Consider the following 15,912-nt stretch of genomic DNA (forward strand, 5'->3'; position numbering starts at 1 on the left):
CATACATTACATTACTTATCCTGTACTAATCCAGAGTTACATCCTGTATTATACCCCAGAGCTGCACTCACTATTCTGCTGGTGGAGTCACTGTGTGCATACATTACATTACTTATCCTGTACTGATCCTGAGTTACATCCTGTATTATACTCCAGAGCTGCATTCACTATTCTGCTGGTGGAGTCACTGTGTACATACATTACATTACTTATCCTGTACTGATCCTGAGTTACATCCTGTATTATACCCCAGAGCTGCACTCACTATTCTGCTGGTGGAGTCATTGTGTACATACATTAGATTACTTATCTTGTACTGATCCTGTGTTACAGCCTGTATTATGCTCCAGAGCTGCACTCACTATTCTGCTGGTGGAGTCACTGTGTACATACATTATATTACTTATCCTGTACTGATCCTGAGTTGCATCCTGTATTATACTCCAGAGCGGCACTCTACAATATGTCTACAAAGTGGTGTTTTTCGTTATAGATTGCATAAATAGGGCATGGAAACAGCCGTACATATCTGTGATCCCAATCCCCTGATGAAGCCGTGCAGCACGGCGAAACATGTCGGAGGGAACTAAGTTTGAAATTAATTTAAAATGGGGATTCCTAACTTAGACATTTATGCATAGGATATGCCATAAATGTCTGATAGATGCTGGTCCCAGCTCTTGGACCCATACCAATATTGAGAACGGGGGTAACCCCAACACCCGTTTACCTGGTGAGGCGGCCGCTGCCTGCAGATTGCATGCGGGGAATAGTAGAGATCTGTCTAAATACAAATACATCCATCTCGCTCTAATTTCGGCTGCTGATAGACCCGATGCATAAGAATTAAAAAAAGAGTGAATGGCTGGGGGTCTTCTGGGGGTAAGGGGTGGGGGTAATTAATACAACCACTTTAATGTTACAATGTACCCTGTACCCTGTTATATGGGGTGACATGTTCTTGATGAAGTGTGGTTTCCTTTTCAGAACCAGACTCATATAGTGGTGAACTCAACACTTTACATTGATCTCTCATCGACATTTCAAAATGTGACTCCGAAAGCCATTAGCTCTATACGCTGCGTGTTTCTCAACGAGATCCTGTGGTCAAGTGGATACAATCCTGCAGGAGGGTACAGTACCATTCATTATTTTTATTTAAGGCGAACTCTGTCGGAAACATCAAATCATGTTCACAACCCCCTAACCTCGCCCACATTATCATAATGTCTTCTATTTCCCCATCAACCTCTAACTTGCTCTGGTAACTATACATCCCATGATGCCTTACCCAAGTACCACATAGGGGGTGTGGTCGGATCAGATTTATCAGAAGCCCTAGTTATATAGATCATTCCAACTTGTGAACAGGATGCTGGAGCGCTACAGATGCAGATTTTACGAGAATGCCCAGGAGAGGCGGCAGACTGTGCCTTACGCAGCAGCATTCATGTCACATGCAGAGTGCAAACTTCAGCCCACTGCAGGAAGGGGCAGAGATAATTGATTGGCAATAGCTTTACATCATCTATAGGATATAGGAAGCAGCCTGGGTGAAGTTCAGAGATACACAGGACTAGGAAGACTTAGAGTTCTTCTGGTTTGTAGCAGAAATTGAAAGGTGTAACCTCAATTTCCTTGGCCCCACTGAAAAATCTATATCAGGGACCCCACCTACCATGTGCCATTTATAATACCGGTATCTTTTTGTGTGGCACAGGGGCCTTTAGGCTCCTTCAGGCAACAGGGACCGGGTGCGACTGCTACCCCTGCACCTCATATAGCTATGCCCCAGGACGCAAGCTCTGTCCCACTCCTTCTCTCCTGTACCTAAAAATGTTAATCTTTTTGTAGAATTTACACCATCATAGAAAATCTTGAAAGTAACGGAACATTTCTGCCAGAATTCCAGCTTTTTATTGGAGACCAGCCCATCCCCCCAAACTTCACACTGTCAGCCACAGACGACATCACAGTTCAGATCCGGATAAAGGAGGAGGGTCAGTATAAGGTGGTCATCAGCGAATGCTGGGCAACACCCACCGAAAACACCAAGGACCCAATATCTTTCCCCTTTATCAAGGACAGGTAAGTACAATGTACATTCTGCTGGTTCATATCGGGCTAATATTTGGGATTTGTCACAGACATAGCAGAAAATAATCATCGGAAGGCTTTTCATGGAGAGGCACCGGGGACCGGGCATAGCAATTTTGAAGCTGTCAACCTCCTCCCTTCATATCAAATGCTGCAATTTAAAGGGAACCTATCACGTTGACCATGCCGACCGAATTGTGGGCAGCGGGTGATAGAGCAGGCACTGACTCATAGATGATTATTGTCTCACAATATTAAATATGTCTGAGAGGGAGAGTCATTATTATATCTCCCATACTGGATTAGCCCGGCAGTTCAATCGCATCCTGTAGATGCTAAACGGGCCTCTAAGACTATGTTCACACAGGGCGGATACGCTGCGTAAAAGTGTACAACACATCCGCCCTGGTCCCCGCAGTGAATTCCAGATGAAAAACCGCACCAAGTTGTGGTGAAGTTTTTCGGCTGGATTGTTCGCTGTGGAAAACAGCACGTAAAAAAATAAAAAGCCTATACTTACCCGTAGTGATGGCGACGCGTCCCTCTGACGTCCTGCAGCTTGGCCTCCTGGGATGACTGTGATTGGCTGCAGCGGTCACATGGGATGAAACATCATCCCTGGAGGCCGGCCTGGACGCAGGGGCAGAGAGATCTGGGTAAGTATAATATTAAATATTAAAAGACCGCACCGCAGGTCAATTTATGAACGTTTTTTCCGCTTATCATTTACGCAGCGTGTGGAAATTTGTTCGTATCTCATCCACTCTGCTACTGTATTACGCTGCTGATTTTCCGCAATGAAATCCGTTGAGGAAAATCCGCAGTGTTTACGCTACGTGTGAACTTACCCTTAGGATCTGGGTATATGGGAATATAGGAAATGTATCAGGATTGAGATCCCCGGCTCGATTTAAGGGGGGATTCACACGAGCGTGTATTCGGTCCGTGCGGGCCGCGTGGTTTTCACGCGGCACGCATGGACCAATACAAGTCTATGGGGCAGTACAGACAGTCCGTGCTTTTTGCGCAGCGTTTGTCTGCTGCGCAAAAAGCGCGACAGGTTCAATAACTCTGCGTATTTCGCGCATCACGCACCCATTGAAGTCAATGGGTGCGTGAAAATCACGCGCACCACACGGAAGCACTTCCGTGGGACGAGCGTGATTCGCGCAACAGCAGTGAAAAGGATGAATGAAAACCGAAAAGCACCACGTGCTTTTCTGTTTCCGAACATCCAAACGGAGTGTCTTTGCGATGAGCGAAGCCGGACAAGCGTACCGAACTTCACCGGGTTCGGCCAAACTCGTTTTGGCCGATCCCGGCAAAAAAATTATCGGTACGCGACGTCAGGAGATAGTCACTGTCCATGGTGCTGAAAGAGTTAAACTGTTTCAGCACCATGGACAGTGACTTGCGATCCCAAAATACATTAACCTGTAAAAAAAACCCGAAGTTCTAACTTACCGATTACTCCTGTCTCCTTCCTGCAGTCCGACCTCCCGGGATGACACTTCAGTTCAAGTGACAGCTCCAGCCAATCACAGGCCAAGCACAGGCTGCAGCCAATCACAGGCTGCAGCGGTCACTTGGACTGCTGCGTCATCCAGGGAGGTGGGGCCCGATGTCAAGAGAGGCGCGTCACCAAGGACGCGTCACCAAGGACGCGTCACCAAGGCAACGGCCGGGAAGTTCTCGGTAAGTAGGAACTTTATCTTTTTTTTTACATGTTTTTCGCTGTTGTGTTCGGCATTCACTGTCGAGGGTGCTGAAAGATTTAGCTCTTTCAGCACCTTGGACAGTGACGGGCGTTGACAAGCCTCATCTCTATGATGCCGGCTGCGCGAAAATCACGCAGCCGCGCATCAGACACGCATGACACACGCAGCTGTCAAATGGTTTTTGCGCTCGCAAAACGCTGCGTTGTTTGCGCGCGCAAAAACGCAACGTTCGTGTGAATCTGCCCTAATTCTCATAACATATGAGCAGTCCCAGAGGTGTAACTACCGTGGTAGCAGCCATATCGGCTGCTATGGGGCCCGCGGCATAAGGGGGTCCGTGCTGCCTGTCGTCACAGGGGGGGTGGTGGGGGCGCTATCTACAAGTCGGTGTGACACTATGTACGGGGGGGGGGGCTATATAGCACTATCTACAAGGGGGGCTGTATGGCGATATCTATAGGGGGCTGTATGGCGATATCTACAGGGGGGCTGTTTGGCAATATCGACAGGGGGGGCTGTATGGCACTGTCTACAAGGTGGTGGTGGGGGGCACTATCTACAAGTGGGTATAACACTATCTACAGGGGGCACTATCTTCAATGGGGCGCTATGTGGCAGAATCTACAGGGGGCACTATCTTCAATGTGGCGCTATGTGGCAGACTCTACAGGGGGCACTATCTTCAATGGGGCGCTATGTGGCAGAATCTACAGGGGGCCCTATCTACAAGGGGGCTCTATGTGGCAGATTCTACAGGGGGCACTATTTACAAGGGGCGATGTGTGGCACCCAGGGGAGGGGGGCCCAGTCAAAAGTTTGCTATGGGGCCCAGTCTTTCCTAGATACGCACTTGAGCAGTCCTCACTCAGGGAGCAGCTTAGGAGTCCAGTGGGCGGCCCTACTCAGTGATTGACAGCTAGCCCTGTATGTGCACAGGGAAGGACCGCCCACTGGACTCCTCAGCCCAGAATGAGGGGATTTAAACGAAAAAATTACAAGTTATACTGAATCTTCCCCCACAGCACTGTTCAGCAGGTCACAGATAGGACACCAGGTTTAACGTGACAGGTTCCCTTTAATTAGTAAAATAATCTAATTGGCCCACATTTATTAATAATGGCACATCTTACACCAGTAAAATTGTAGTGGGTAATTGACGAGATTTGTTCCTAATTAATTAAAAAGTCCACGCCTCTGGTGCATTGGGAATTGTCTGACGGGTTAAACTTTTTGTCTTTCCTGCATCCTCTGGGCTTTTTTTTTCCATCGTCCGCCTTTGACTTCTTCTCATTTTCCTTCTTCTTCCTCTCCTTTGACTTTTTCTACTTCTTCGTCTTACTTGACTACTTAGGGTATGTTCACACGCAGAGTTTTCAGGCGTATTTCCGGCCATAAACGCCACGAAATACGCCTTGAAAAACGCTATGTAAACACCTAAAAAAATTTGCCCATTGAATTCAATGGGAAAAACAGCATTTAGTTCATACGTGGCGACTTTTTACCCTGCTGTTTAAAAAACGGCACGTAAAAAGACGCCCCGTGTAAAGAAGGAGCATGTCACTTCTTGAGCTGATTTTGGAGCTGTTTTCATTGTGTCAAGGGAAAAACAGCTCCAAAAATGGATCCAAAAAATGCCTGAAAAATGTTTTCATCTTCAAAAACGGCTGAAAATCAGGGGCTGTTTTCCCTGTCATTTTCAGCTGTTTTTGACTCCGCGTGTGAACACGTTTGAAACGGCTGTGTGAACGGCCCAATTGAAATAAAAGCGTCCGTGTAACGGCCGTTGTTTTAATGGCCGTCACACGGACGTATTCAACGCTCGTGTGAATCAGGGCTAACTATGAGGTTGGAGCATCCACATGTGCCCCAGAAGCTAGCAACAGAAACCCCTCATTTTGGGGTTTCCTTTCATTTCAATGGAGGCTACAGTCTGGGACAGATAGAACAGCCTGGGACAGGTACAACAGAGTCATCTCTACAAGAAGCTATGAACAAATAACTGGAGTTAATGTGTTGTGTGATCTTCTTACATGTCAACGGCCCAGCTGGCTCATCTGGCAGGCTAGTACAATGCGGTGCCATTCTCTTCATAATGCCTTTTCTCTCTATATTGCAGCTGTGCCTTGACAAACACCTTCACCACCATCCTCTCCAATGGCGTCTCCACCAACGCCACCTTCCAAACCAAGATCTTTTCTTTTGTCGAAAATCCCATTGTTTATCTGCACTGCCGACTTCACGTGTGCAACGAGCAGCCCTTCAAAACCTGCAAACCAGTATGTAGTTAACAATAGGCATCAGGTGCTGCACAGACTCTATGATTATCCCCATTGGTAGGGACTAGAAAAGTATCTAAAATGTATAGATGCAGCAGAGCTGAGTTTTTCCAGTTAACTGTTTCATTGTTGCACTATCATTATTCAGTGACCATACATAATATAGTCGGTTTAGCGGCAGTCCTATGGAAAAACTACAGATAACACATTGCGATATCATGGTGAGCGGTGCCAGATGACAAATTCAGCTCTGCTGCAACATCATCAGCATACAAACACAGACAGAAGACATAAAGTGTAAAGACGTGGAAAACCTAAAATGCAGCGAGAGGAAAGTAACAACCTTTCTGTGCACCCCTCATGATGTCATCATTAGAAGGGGTCCCAGTAATGGGGGCGTCACAGCCCCTCTGCCTGCATTACAATGTGGCAGTCCCTCCCAGTGGGTGAGATACTAACACATAATAAATATGGACCTGTTATTTTTTGTCTTTTTTTTATTTTTGCAGACATGTAATGGGCTACGCTCTGCGAATACTGGTGATAATGTCTATACTGGTGTTACCCGAATGGGACCCCTGCGAAAGACTGTTAAATGTAAGCACTGAGCCATTTCCTGGTCTAATCTCTTCATATGTCTCAGCCTGTGATCTCCCACTTGTCTCTATTCCGTCGGTGCTTTCTTCTTCTGAAATCCTCTGTGCTGCTGGTGTATCAAATTCCTTCTTTAACCTAATGCTCAATTTGTGACCTCCGTCTTGTCTCCAATCTCCTCTTCACATTGCCCCTGTTATATACAGACCTTACAAAAGTCATCACATGAGTGACAGGTTACTGCTTCCCACAATATCAGCCCACTACTCTCCTGAAATACTCTGCGCTGCAGGGGATCCTGCGTCTTCCACTATGTAACTCCCAGTCTGTGACCTCATTTGTCTTCATTCCTCTTTTAAATTATGACACTGTCCCTGTCACATGCATGGACAGGTCACTACCCCCACAACATTAGCACATTCCTTTGCTGAAATACTCTGTGCTTCAGGGGACTCTTCTCCTTTCATGACATAATGCACAGTGTGACCTCTCACACCTTTTTTTCAGATGTGTAAACTTTTGGTTTCCTGTTCTCCGCTGTGATCTCCCACATGGTCCAGTGTGTTACTGTTATAGGGTCGAAAGGATTTTTCTAGTTTTCCTTATATCATTGTTTTTTTTTTTGTTCTCTTTTACTTTATTGTGTGTGTGTGTGTATACTTTTTTCATAGTAAATAAAATATGTTTAGAACCTATAACTACCACACTAAACTAATATCTATCTATCTATCTATCTATCTATCTATCTATCTATCTATCTATCTATCTATCTATCTATCTATCTATCTATCTATCTATCTATCTATCTATCTATCTATCTATCTATCTATCTATCTATCTATCGAAGCTGTAGCAGCACTGAGTAGATTATTATACAGCAGTACTGAGCAGTGCAGCTGAAAATCCAGCACTGGGGTGACATATAAGGGTATGTGCACACACACTAATTACGTCCGTAATTGACGGACGTATTTCGGCCGCAAGTACCGGACCGAACACAGTGCAGGGAGCCGGGCTCCTAGCATCATAGTTATATACAATGCTAGGAGTCCCTGCCTCTCTGCAGGACAACTGTCCCGTACTGTAATCATGTTTTCAGTACGGGACAGTAGTTCCACGGAGAGGCAGGGACTCCTAGCATCGTACATAAGTATGATGCTAGGAGCCCGGCTCCCTGCACTGTGTTCGGTCCACTACTTGCGTCCGAAATACGTCCGTCAATTACGGACGTAATTAGTGTGTGTGCACATACCCTAACACTTACAACAAGCAGCAGTGTGGTGTAGATTATACAGCAGTAATGAGCAGTGTAGCTGAAAATCCAGCACTGGGGTGAGATATAACATTTACTAGAAGCTGCTGCAGGGTCTGGGTCTCCTTCTCACTTTCTGTCCTCCCCTCTCCATAGACTTTTATGGGCAGCGTGTCTGTGTCTCTCCCTGCTTTTCCTCTCCATAGACTTCTATGGGCAGCTCCCCCCTCCTTAAAGTGTCAATATAATACCACCATATAATGCTAAATAACTGCCATAAAGTGCCACATAATAGCACCATATAGTGCTAAATATCTACCATAAAGTGCACACATAATATCACTATAGTGATAAATACCTACCATAAAGTGTGCACATAATACCTCCATAATGTGCTAAATATCTACCATAGTGCACACATAATATCACTATAGTGCTAAATATCTACCATAAAGTGCCCACATAATACCACCATAATGTGCTAAATATCTACCATAAAGTGTCCACATAATACCACCATATAGTGCTAAATAACTGTCATAAAGTGCCCACATAATACCACCATATAGGGCTAGATAACTACCATAATGTGCTCACATAATACCACAATATAGTGCTAAATATCTAGCATTAAGTGCCCGCATAATACCACCATATAGTGCTAAATAACTACCATAAAGTGCCCACATAATACCACCATATAGTGCTAAATAACTACCATAATGTGCCCACATAATACCACAATATAGTGCTAAATATCTAGCATAAAGTGTCCACATAATACCACCGGATAGTGCTAAATAACTATCATAAAGTGCCCACATAATACCACCATATAGGGCTAAATAACTATCATAAAGTGCCCACATAATACCACCATATAGGGCTAAATAACTACCATAATGTGCCCACATAATACCACCATATTGTGCTAAATATCTACCATAAAGTGCCCACATAATACCACCATATAGTGCTAAATAACTATCATAAAGTGCCCACATAATACCACCATATAGGGCTAAATAACTACCATAAAGTGTCCACATAATACCACCATATAGTGCTAAATATCTACCATAAAGTGTCCACATAATACCACCATATAGTGCTAAATAACTATCATAAAGTGCCCACATAATACCACCATATAGGGTTAAATAACTACCATAATGTGCACGCATAATATCACTATAGTGCTAAATACCTACCATAAAGTGCGCACATAATACCACCATAATGTGCTAAATATCTACCATAAAGTTCACACATAATACCACCATATAGTGCTAAATAACTACCATAAAGGTGTCCACATAATACCACCACATAGTGCTAAATAACTGTCATAATGTGCCCACATAATACCACCATATAGGGCTAAATATCTAGCATAAAGTGCCCACATAATACCACCATATAGTGCTAAATAACTACCATAAAGTGCCCACATAATACCACCATATAGTGCTAAATAACTACCATAAAGTGTCCACATAATACCACCACATAGTGCTAAATAACTACCATAATGTGCCCACATAATACCACAATATAGTGCTAAATATCTAGCATAAAGTGTCCACATAATACCACCGGATAGTGCTAAATAACTATCATAAAGTGCCCACATAATACCACCATATAGGGCTAAATAACTATCATAAAGTGCCCACATAATACCACCATATAGGGCTAAATAACTACCATAATGTGCCCACATAATACCACCATATTGTGCTAAATATCTACCATAAAGTGCCCACATAATACCACCATAGAGTGCTAAATAACTACCATAAAGTGTCCACATAATACCACCATATAGTGCTAAATAACTAGCATAATGTGCCCACATAATACCACCATATAAGGCTAAATTACCACCATAAAGTGCCCACATAATACCACCATAGAGTGTTAAATAACGACCATAAAGTCCCCACATAATACCACCATATAGGGCTAAATAGCAACCATAAAGTGCCACATAATACCACCATATAGTGCTAAATAACTACCACAAAGTACCCACATAATACCACCATACAGTGCTGAATAACTATCATAAAGTGCCCACATATTACCACCATATAAGGCTAAACTACCACCATAAAGTGCCCACATAATACCACCATAGAGTGCTAAATAACTACCATAAAGTCCCCACATAATACCACCATATAGGGCTAAATAGCAACCATAAAGTGCCACATAATACCACCATAAAGTTCTAAATAACTACCACAAAGTACCCACATAATACCACCATACAGTGCTGGATAACTATCATAAAGTGCCCACATAATACCACCATATAGGGCTAAATAACTACCATAATGTGCCCACATAATACCACCATATTGTGCTAAATATCTACCATAAAGTGCCCACATAATACCACCATATAGTGCTAAATAACTATCATAAAGTGCCCACATAATACCACCATATAAGGCTAAATAACTACCATAAAGTGTCCACATAATACCACCATATAGTGCTAAATAACTATCATAAAGTGCCCACATAATACCACCATATAAGGCTAAACTACCACCATAAAGTGCCCACATAATACCACCATATAGTACTAAATATCTACCATAAAGTGCCACATAATACCACCATATAGTGCTAAATAACTACCACAAAGTACCCACATAATACCACCATATAGTGCTAAATAACTACCATAAAGTGGCCACATAATACCACCATATAGGGCTAAATAACTACCATAAAGTGCCCACATAATACCACCATATAGTGCTAAATAACTACCACAAAGTACCCACATAATACCACCATATAGTGCTAAATAACTACCATAAAGTGGCCACATAATACCACCATATAGTGCTAAATAACTACCATAAAGTGGCCACATAATACCACCATATAGGGCTAAATAACTACCATAAAGTGGCCACATAATACCACCATATAGGGCTAAATAACTACCATAAAGTGCCCACATAATACCACCATATAGGGCTAAATAACTACCACAAAGTACCCACATAATACCACCATATAGTGCTAAATAACTACCATAAAGTGGCCACATAATACCACCATATAGTGCTAAATAACTACCATAAAGTGGCCACATAATACCACCATATAGTGCTAAATAACTACCATAAAGTGGCCACATAATACCACCATATAGGGCTAAATAACTACCATAAAGTGGCCACATAATACCACCATATAGGGCTAAATAACTACCATAAAGTGCCCACATAATACCACCATATAGGGCTAAATAACTACCATAAAGTGCCACATAATACCACCATATAGCACTAAATAACAACCATAAAGTGCCACATAATACCACCATATAGTGCTAGATAACTACTATAAAGTCCCCACATAATACCACTGTAAAGGGAAGTGTCCCCTTTCAAAGGAGATGGAGGGGAGGGGGGTATGTGTAGTGTGTATGTGTATATATATATATATATATATATAAACGAAAGAAATCCCACAGCACTCCGATGGTTCCAAAAAGTATGTGATTTATTCAGTCAGCAGCTGCAACGTTTCTGTCCTGCTATAGGACCTTCTTCAAGCATAGCAGGACGGAAACGTTGCAGCTGCTGACTGAATAAATCACATACTTTTTGGAACCATCGGAGTGCTGTGGGATTTTTTTCGTTTATGTCTTATAATCCACGGATCTAGATTACCTGCTTGCATCCATTACCGTGTTGGAATCTGTCGCAGAGTGCTACTTATCTCTACCTATATATATATATATATATATATATATATATATATATATATATATATATATATATAATATGTATAATATGTATATCTTGATGTCCCAGGAGCCAGGTCTGTAGATTCACAGACCTGGTCGTAGGAATCTACTCAAAAGAAGACAATGACAATTAGCCATTGTCCTGATTTGATTAGCAGAGAGTGAGACAGGAGATACTGCCTTTGATCTCCTGTCTCCTTACTCTGCAGGGGACCAGAGAGGTAATTGGGGATGTATCTTGTGATGCACTCGTGTACCACAGGACATCCCCACTGATTAACTTACCTCCCTTCCCCCTCGAGATTCTGGGGTGGGGGGGGGGGGAGCAAAAGAATCTCACTGCTTGCCCCCTCTCGCCAGGTAATGAGATTCCATGGAGGGAGCCATAAACCCATGTCCCCACCCCTTGCACGTGCATGAGCATGTGATGTCACACAGATGTGCACGGGAGGGTTTAAAAGGACAAACTGTCCCACACTTTGCTCTCTCTTGTTCCTGCCTCCTTCAAGAGACACCAACTCACCAACTTTGGACCACATGAACGGCTAAGTATCTAGCAGCAGCTACATTTAACCCTTTCCCCCCTACACACTTAACCCTTCACCTCTCTCCCCCTATACACTTACCCCATACTTCTTCCCCCTACACAACGAGCTGGTGCCCCATTTTACCCATCTGCCTACACAACACTTCCCTGGTCAACCCTTTCTCACCTGCCTGCACATTACCTGAACCCTTTACACAGCAACCCATTCCCCTTGATAACCCTAAATTATTATTAATTAATAATAATAATAATTTATTTTCAATTGATTTTTCAGCCCATAACTCGGACTCATCATCTAGCAGCACGCTGGGACCTGGATACATTGCTCTCATTGTCATCGGGGTCTTAGTGTTGGTTGCCATGGTGGTGTCCATTTTAATTTTTTGGCATGAAAGAAGAACCGGAAACTACAACTTTAAGATTAAAACTAAAGATGTCGACTACCAAGTGTTCTCCAATTAGAGGCAAAGCATTCAGGACGGGCAAAAGATGAAATCATGATGGTTGGAATCAATTTGACAACTGTCTAAATACAGCAATATCTTCAACACGGTCTATTCATTACATTGTTTAGCATAGGAGATCTCTGCACCGCCTGCTGGCCATTGCTGGTGTTACAGTTTTAGAATCAGCCTATGATATAACAGATGGTGTGGTATTTACAGCTTATATTATAACACTAAGAGACCTCAAAGTAGCCCAGTGGTCATTACTGGTATTGCAATTTTAGCTAAATTGATAAACAGATATTTAGGTATCTACTGACTGCATGTCTGTATAAAACATTGTACAATATGGGAGATCTCGGAGTAGCCTGGTGGTCATTGCTGGTATTGCAATAATCAGTCCTAAAGTATAGTGGTTTGGATGTTTACAGCATATATTAGTATCTGAGCAGACCAAGTAAATATTTCAAATGATTACAAAAATATGTTATATATAAATGACATTTTATAATATGGAAGACCACTAGTGGTGATAGAGGGTATTGCATATATCTAAAAAAAATAAATTTAATTTTTTAGACAATAACTTGGCTCAGCCAGGGACTATTTTGGCTGTAAGGAATGTTCCAGCCATTGATAATATTTCATAAACACACCAGTCATCACAGAGATAAGGATCATCGATCCCCATTGCATTACTTTAAAATCACTGATCTACCTACCGGTGTATCAATTCATAGACATAGTCAGAGGTTTAGATATAGTTTGACCGACACCTGTAGTTATGACTGAATGTGTATGTTAATTGCATGGGGCAAGGGGAGATCAGCGGCTACAAAACACCTCTGATGCTGCTTATCTGAGGGCAAACAATGGAATTGGACAGTAATAGTGATACAATCTGATTCTTCCCTAACATGGGATCCCAGACCCATTTTTCAGCAAAGAGGAGGCTGTAACCCTAAAGCAGTGGTCTCCAACCTGTGGTTCTATAGTTATTGTGAAACTACAACTCCCAGCAGGCCCTGACAACTGTAGGCTGGGAGTTGTAGTTTCAAAACAGTTGGAAAGCCACAGCTTGGATTTGCAGCGGGATCACTATTGGTGGCCGGCCAAGGCAGCTGCCCGAACTCATATGGGCGATGCCTAGCCTGCACTGCGCTTGTAGAGAACGTTCAATATATTTTTAGTCTCTTTTCTCTACTTATCCTGTACTAATTATGAGTTCCATTATGTCTTCTACTCCAGTCACATTCAAAGCTGCATTCAAAATCCTCATTCATTAACACTGCACATCTGTTCGCTGTAGCGCATAGGAAAAATTCTGTGCTGCAAACGGTCCATGTGAACGCAGCCTTAGAGTATAGTGTGTGAAACGGGATCTGTGCTGCTTCTGGGTTTAGATAAGATATTGACGATTCTGTAATTCCTGTAATCTGTCCGTCGCTGATATTTCTGCAGAAATTGAGATTTATGGAAAACTCCAGACAAAAATGTATTTAGTATTTGTATGTGTTCTGCAGCTGCACATGGTAAAGGCTCTGTGCTCCCGGCATTCAGTGTTGCAGTATGGTTTCTACATGGCAGCAACTTGTGGCTATAATGTCCACAACACTTTTGCATGCCAGCAAATATATCAGCCATATGTGGTCCAGTCTTGTGTAAAAAAAGCTTAAAGGGGTTGTCCCTTCTGATCTATGACGTCCAGCGGCCCCAATAGGATGTATGGCCTTTTGTTTGTTTTAATCAGACACCCCCTTTTATCACAGTAGATGAAAAGTTCTGCAACTTTCTAATATACTTTGTGTTTTTATTCCTCACCACTTTTAAGAGCACCGCTTGCTGTCAGTAAGTCCATTCCTTGGTTGGACTTGATGGACATGTGTCTTTTTTCAGCCGTACTAACTATGTAACTATGTAACTATGTAACTATGTAACATTAAGAAGCTGAAAACCCATCCTGCCCGAAGCTGCATTTTGGTACAATGTGTCAGTGTAGTTAAAGGGGTTCTCCGATAGATAGATAGATAGATAGATAGATAGATAGATAGATAGATAGATAGATAGATAGATAGATAGATAGATAGATAGATAGATAGATAGATAGATAGATAGATGTATATATATATATATATATATATATATGTGTTTATTTCAATACACTGCTTGTAAAACACCTCCCTCCTGTATTAAAAAAAACATTCTTATTCTTCAAGAATAAAAGGGCCGAATAAAAAATAAATAAAATATATATATATATGCTTGGTAATCCCTTTGTAGAGCTTTCAGCCTGGGGTCTGGACAGGAGGGAGTTAAGCTGCTGTTGTGTTTAGCTCACAGAGGATTACCTGCACTGACACAATGTAACAAATTCTCATCTGTGTGAACAGGACTAGGTCAAGATGAGATTTCAGTCTCTGGATGAAAACAAGAATATTTCCATTCACTGACGTCAGGCAGAGATGTGGCCCATGTCCACTTTGGGTATGTTCACACGGCTTATTTTCGGCCGTTTTTCGGGCTGTAAACGAACTAAAAACGGCCGAACAATCGGAAGCAGACCGCGTTCAAACAGCTGCCCCTTGATTTCAATTGGAAAACGTTGTTCTGTTCCGACGGGGCGTTTTTTTACGCGCCCGTTTTTTATTGACTCTGTAGAAAAACATTAGTAAAAAAGCCGCGAAAAACGCGAGTTGCTCAAAAAATGTCTGAAAATCAGGAGCTGTTTTCCCTTGAAAACGGCTCTGTATTTTCAGAAGTTTTTTGCTAAGTGTGTGAACATTGCCTTAGAGTTGTAGTTCAGTTAGTGACCACTGTGGATGACGGATGGGGTAAGAGTAAGTTGAGCGGGTGATAATTCTGAGCTTTTTATATCCTGACCTTACCTGCTGTTGAAGGTGGTCATTTCTAGTTTTGCAATAGGACTCCATTGTTACTTGCTTTACCCCTGATAGTCTGCGCCATTTTCTGAGTTCTATTTATGCTGAGCCCACTTTTATAAAAAAAAGTACCACAAAGTATATTAGAAAGTTGCATTGTTACTAAACAACTATCGAGCCTTAAAGTGACTGTCCTCCTTATATCATCCTGTCATTTTTAGGGTCAACATTCCTTGCTGATTAATTTCTTAATATATCTTTATTGCTGTCTGAGTGATATTTTTCTGATACAGAGCTCCAAATACCCTGCATAGAGGTAAATGATAAA

General features: G+C 42.4%; 1 protein-coding gene across 1 annotated transcript in view; it reads left to right on the forward strand.

The window, feature by feature from the left end:
- UMODL1 (uromodulin like 1) overlaps positions 1 to 14,769 on the forward strand; it is a 46,462-nt gene extending 31,693 nt beyond the window's left edge. Inside the window, exons 14-18 of the mRNA XM_075851236.1 lie at positions 988 to 1,133; positions 1,855 to 2,088; positions 5,932 to 6,091; positions 6,601 to 6,688; positions 12,534 to 14,769. Of these exons, the coding sequence (XP_075707351.1) occupies positions 988 to 1,133; positions 1,855 to 2,088; positions 5,932 to 6,091; positions 6,601 to 6,688; positions 12,534 to 12,721 (816 nt within the window). The 3' untranslated portion in view covers positions 12,722 to 14,769. The remainder of the gene's footprint in view (positions 1 to 987; positions 1,134 to 1,854; positions 2,089 to 5,931; positions 6,092 to 6,600; positions 6,689 to 12,533) is intronic.
- The last annotated feature ends 1,143 nt before the right edge of the window (positions 14,770 to 15,912 follow it).

The sequence above is a fragment of the Rhinoderma darwinii genome, chromosome 2 (genome assembly GCF_050947455.1).
Source record: "Rhinoderma darwinii isolate aRhiDar2 chromosome 2, aRhiDar2.hap1, whole genome shotgun sequence".
NCBI lineage: Eukaryota > Metazoa > Chordata > Amphibia > Anura > Rhinodermatidae > Rhinoderma > Rhinoderma darwinii.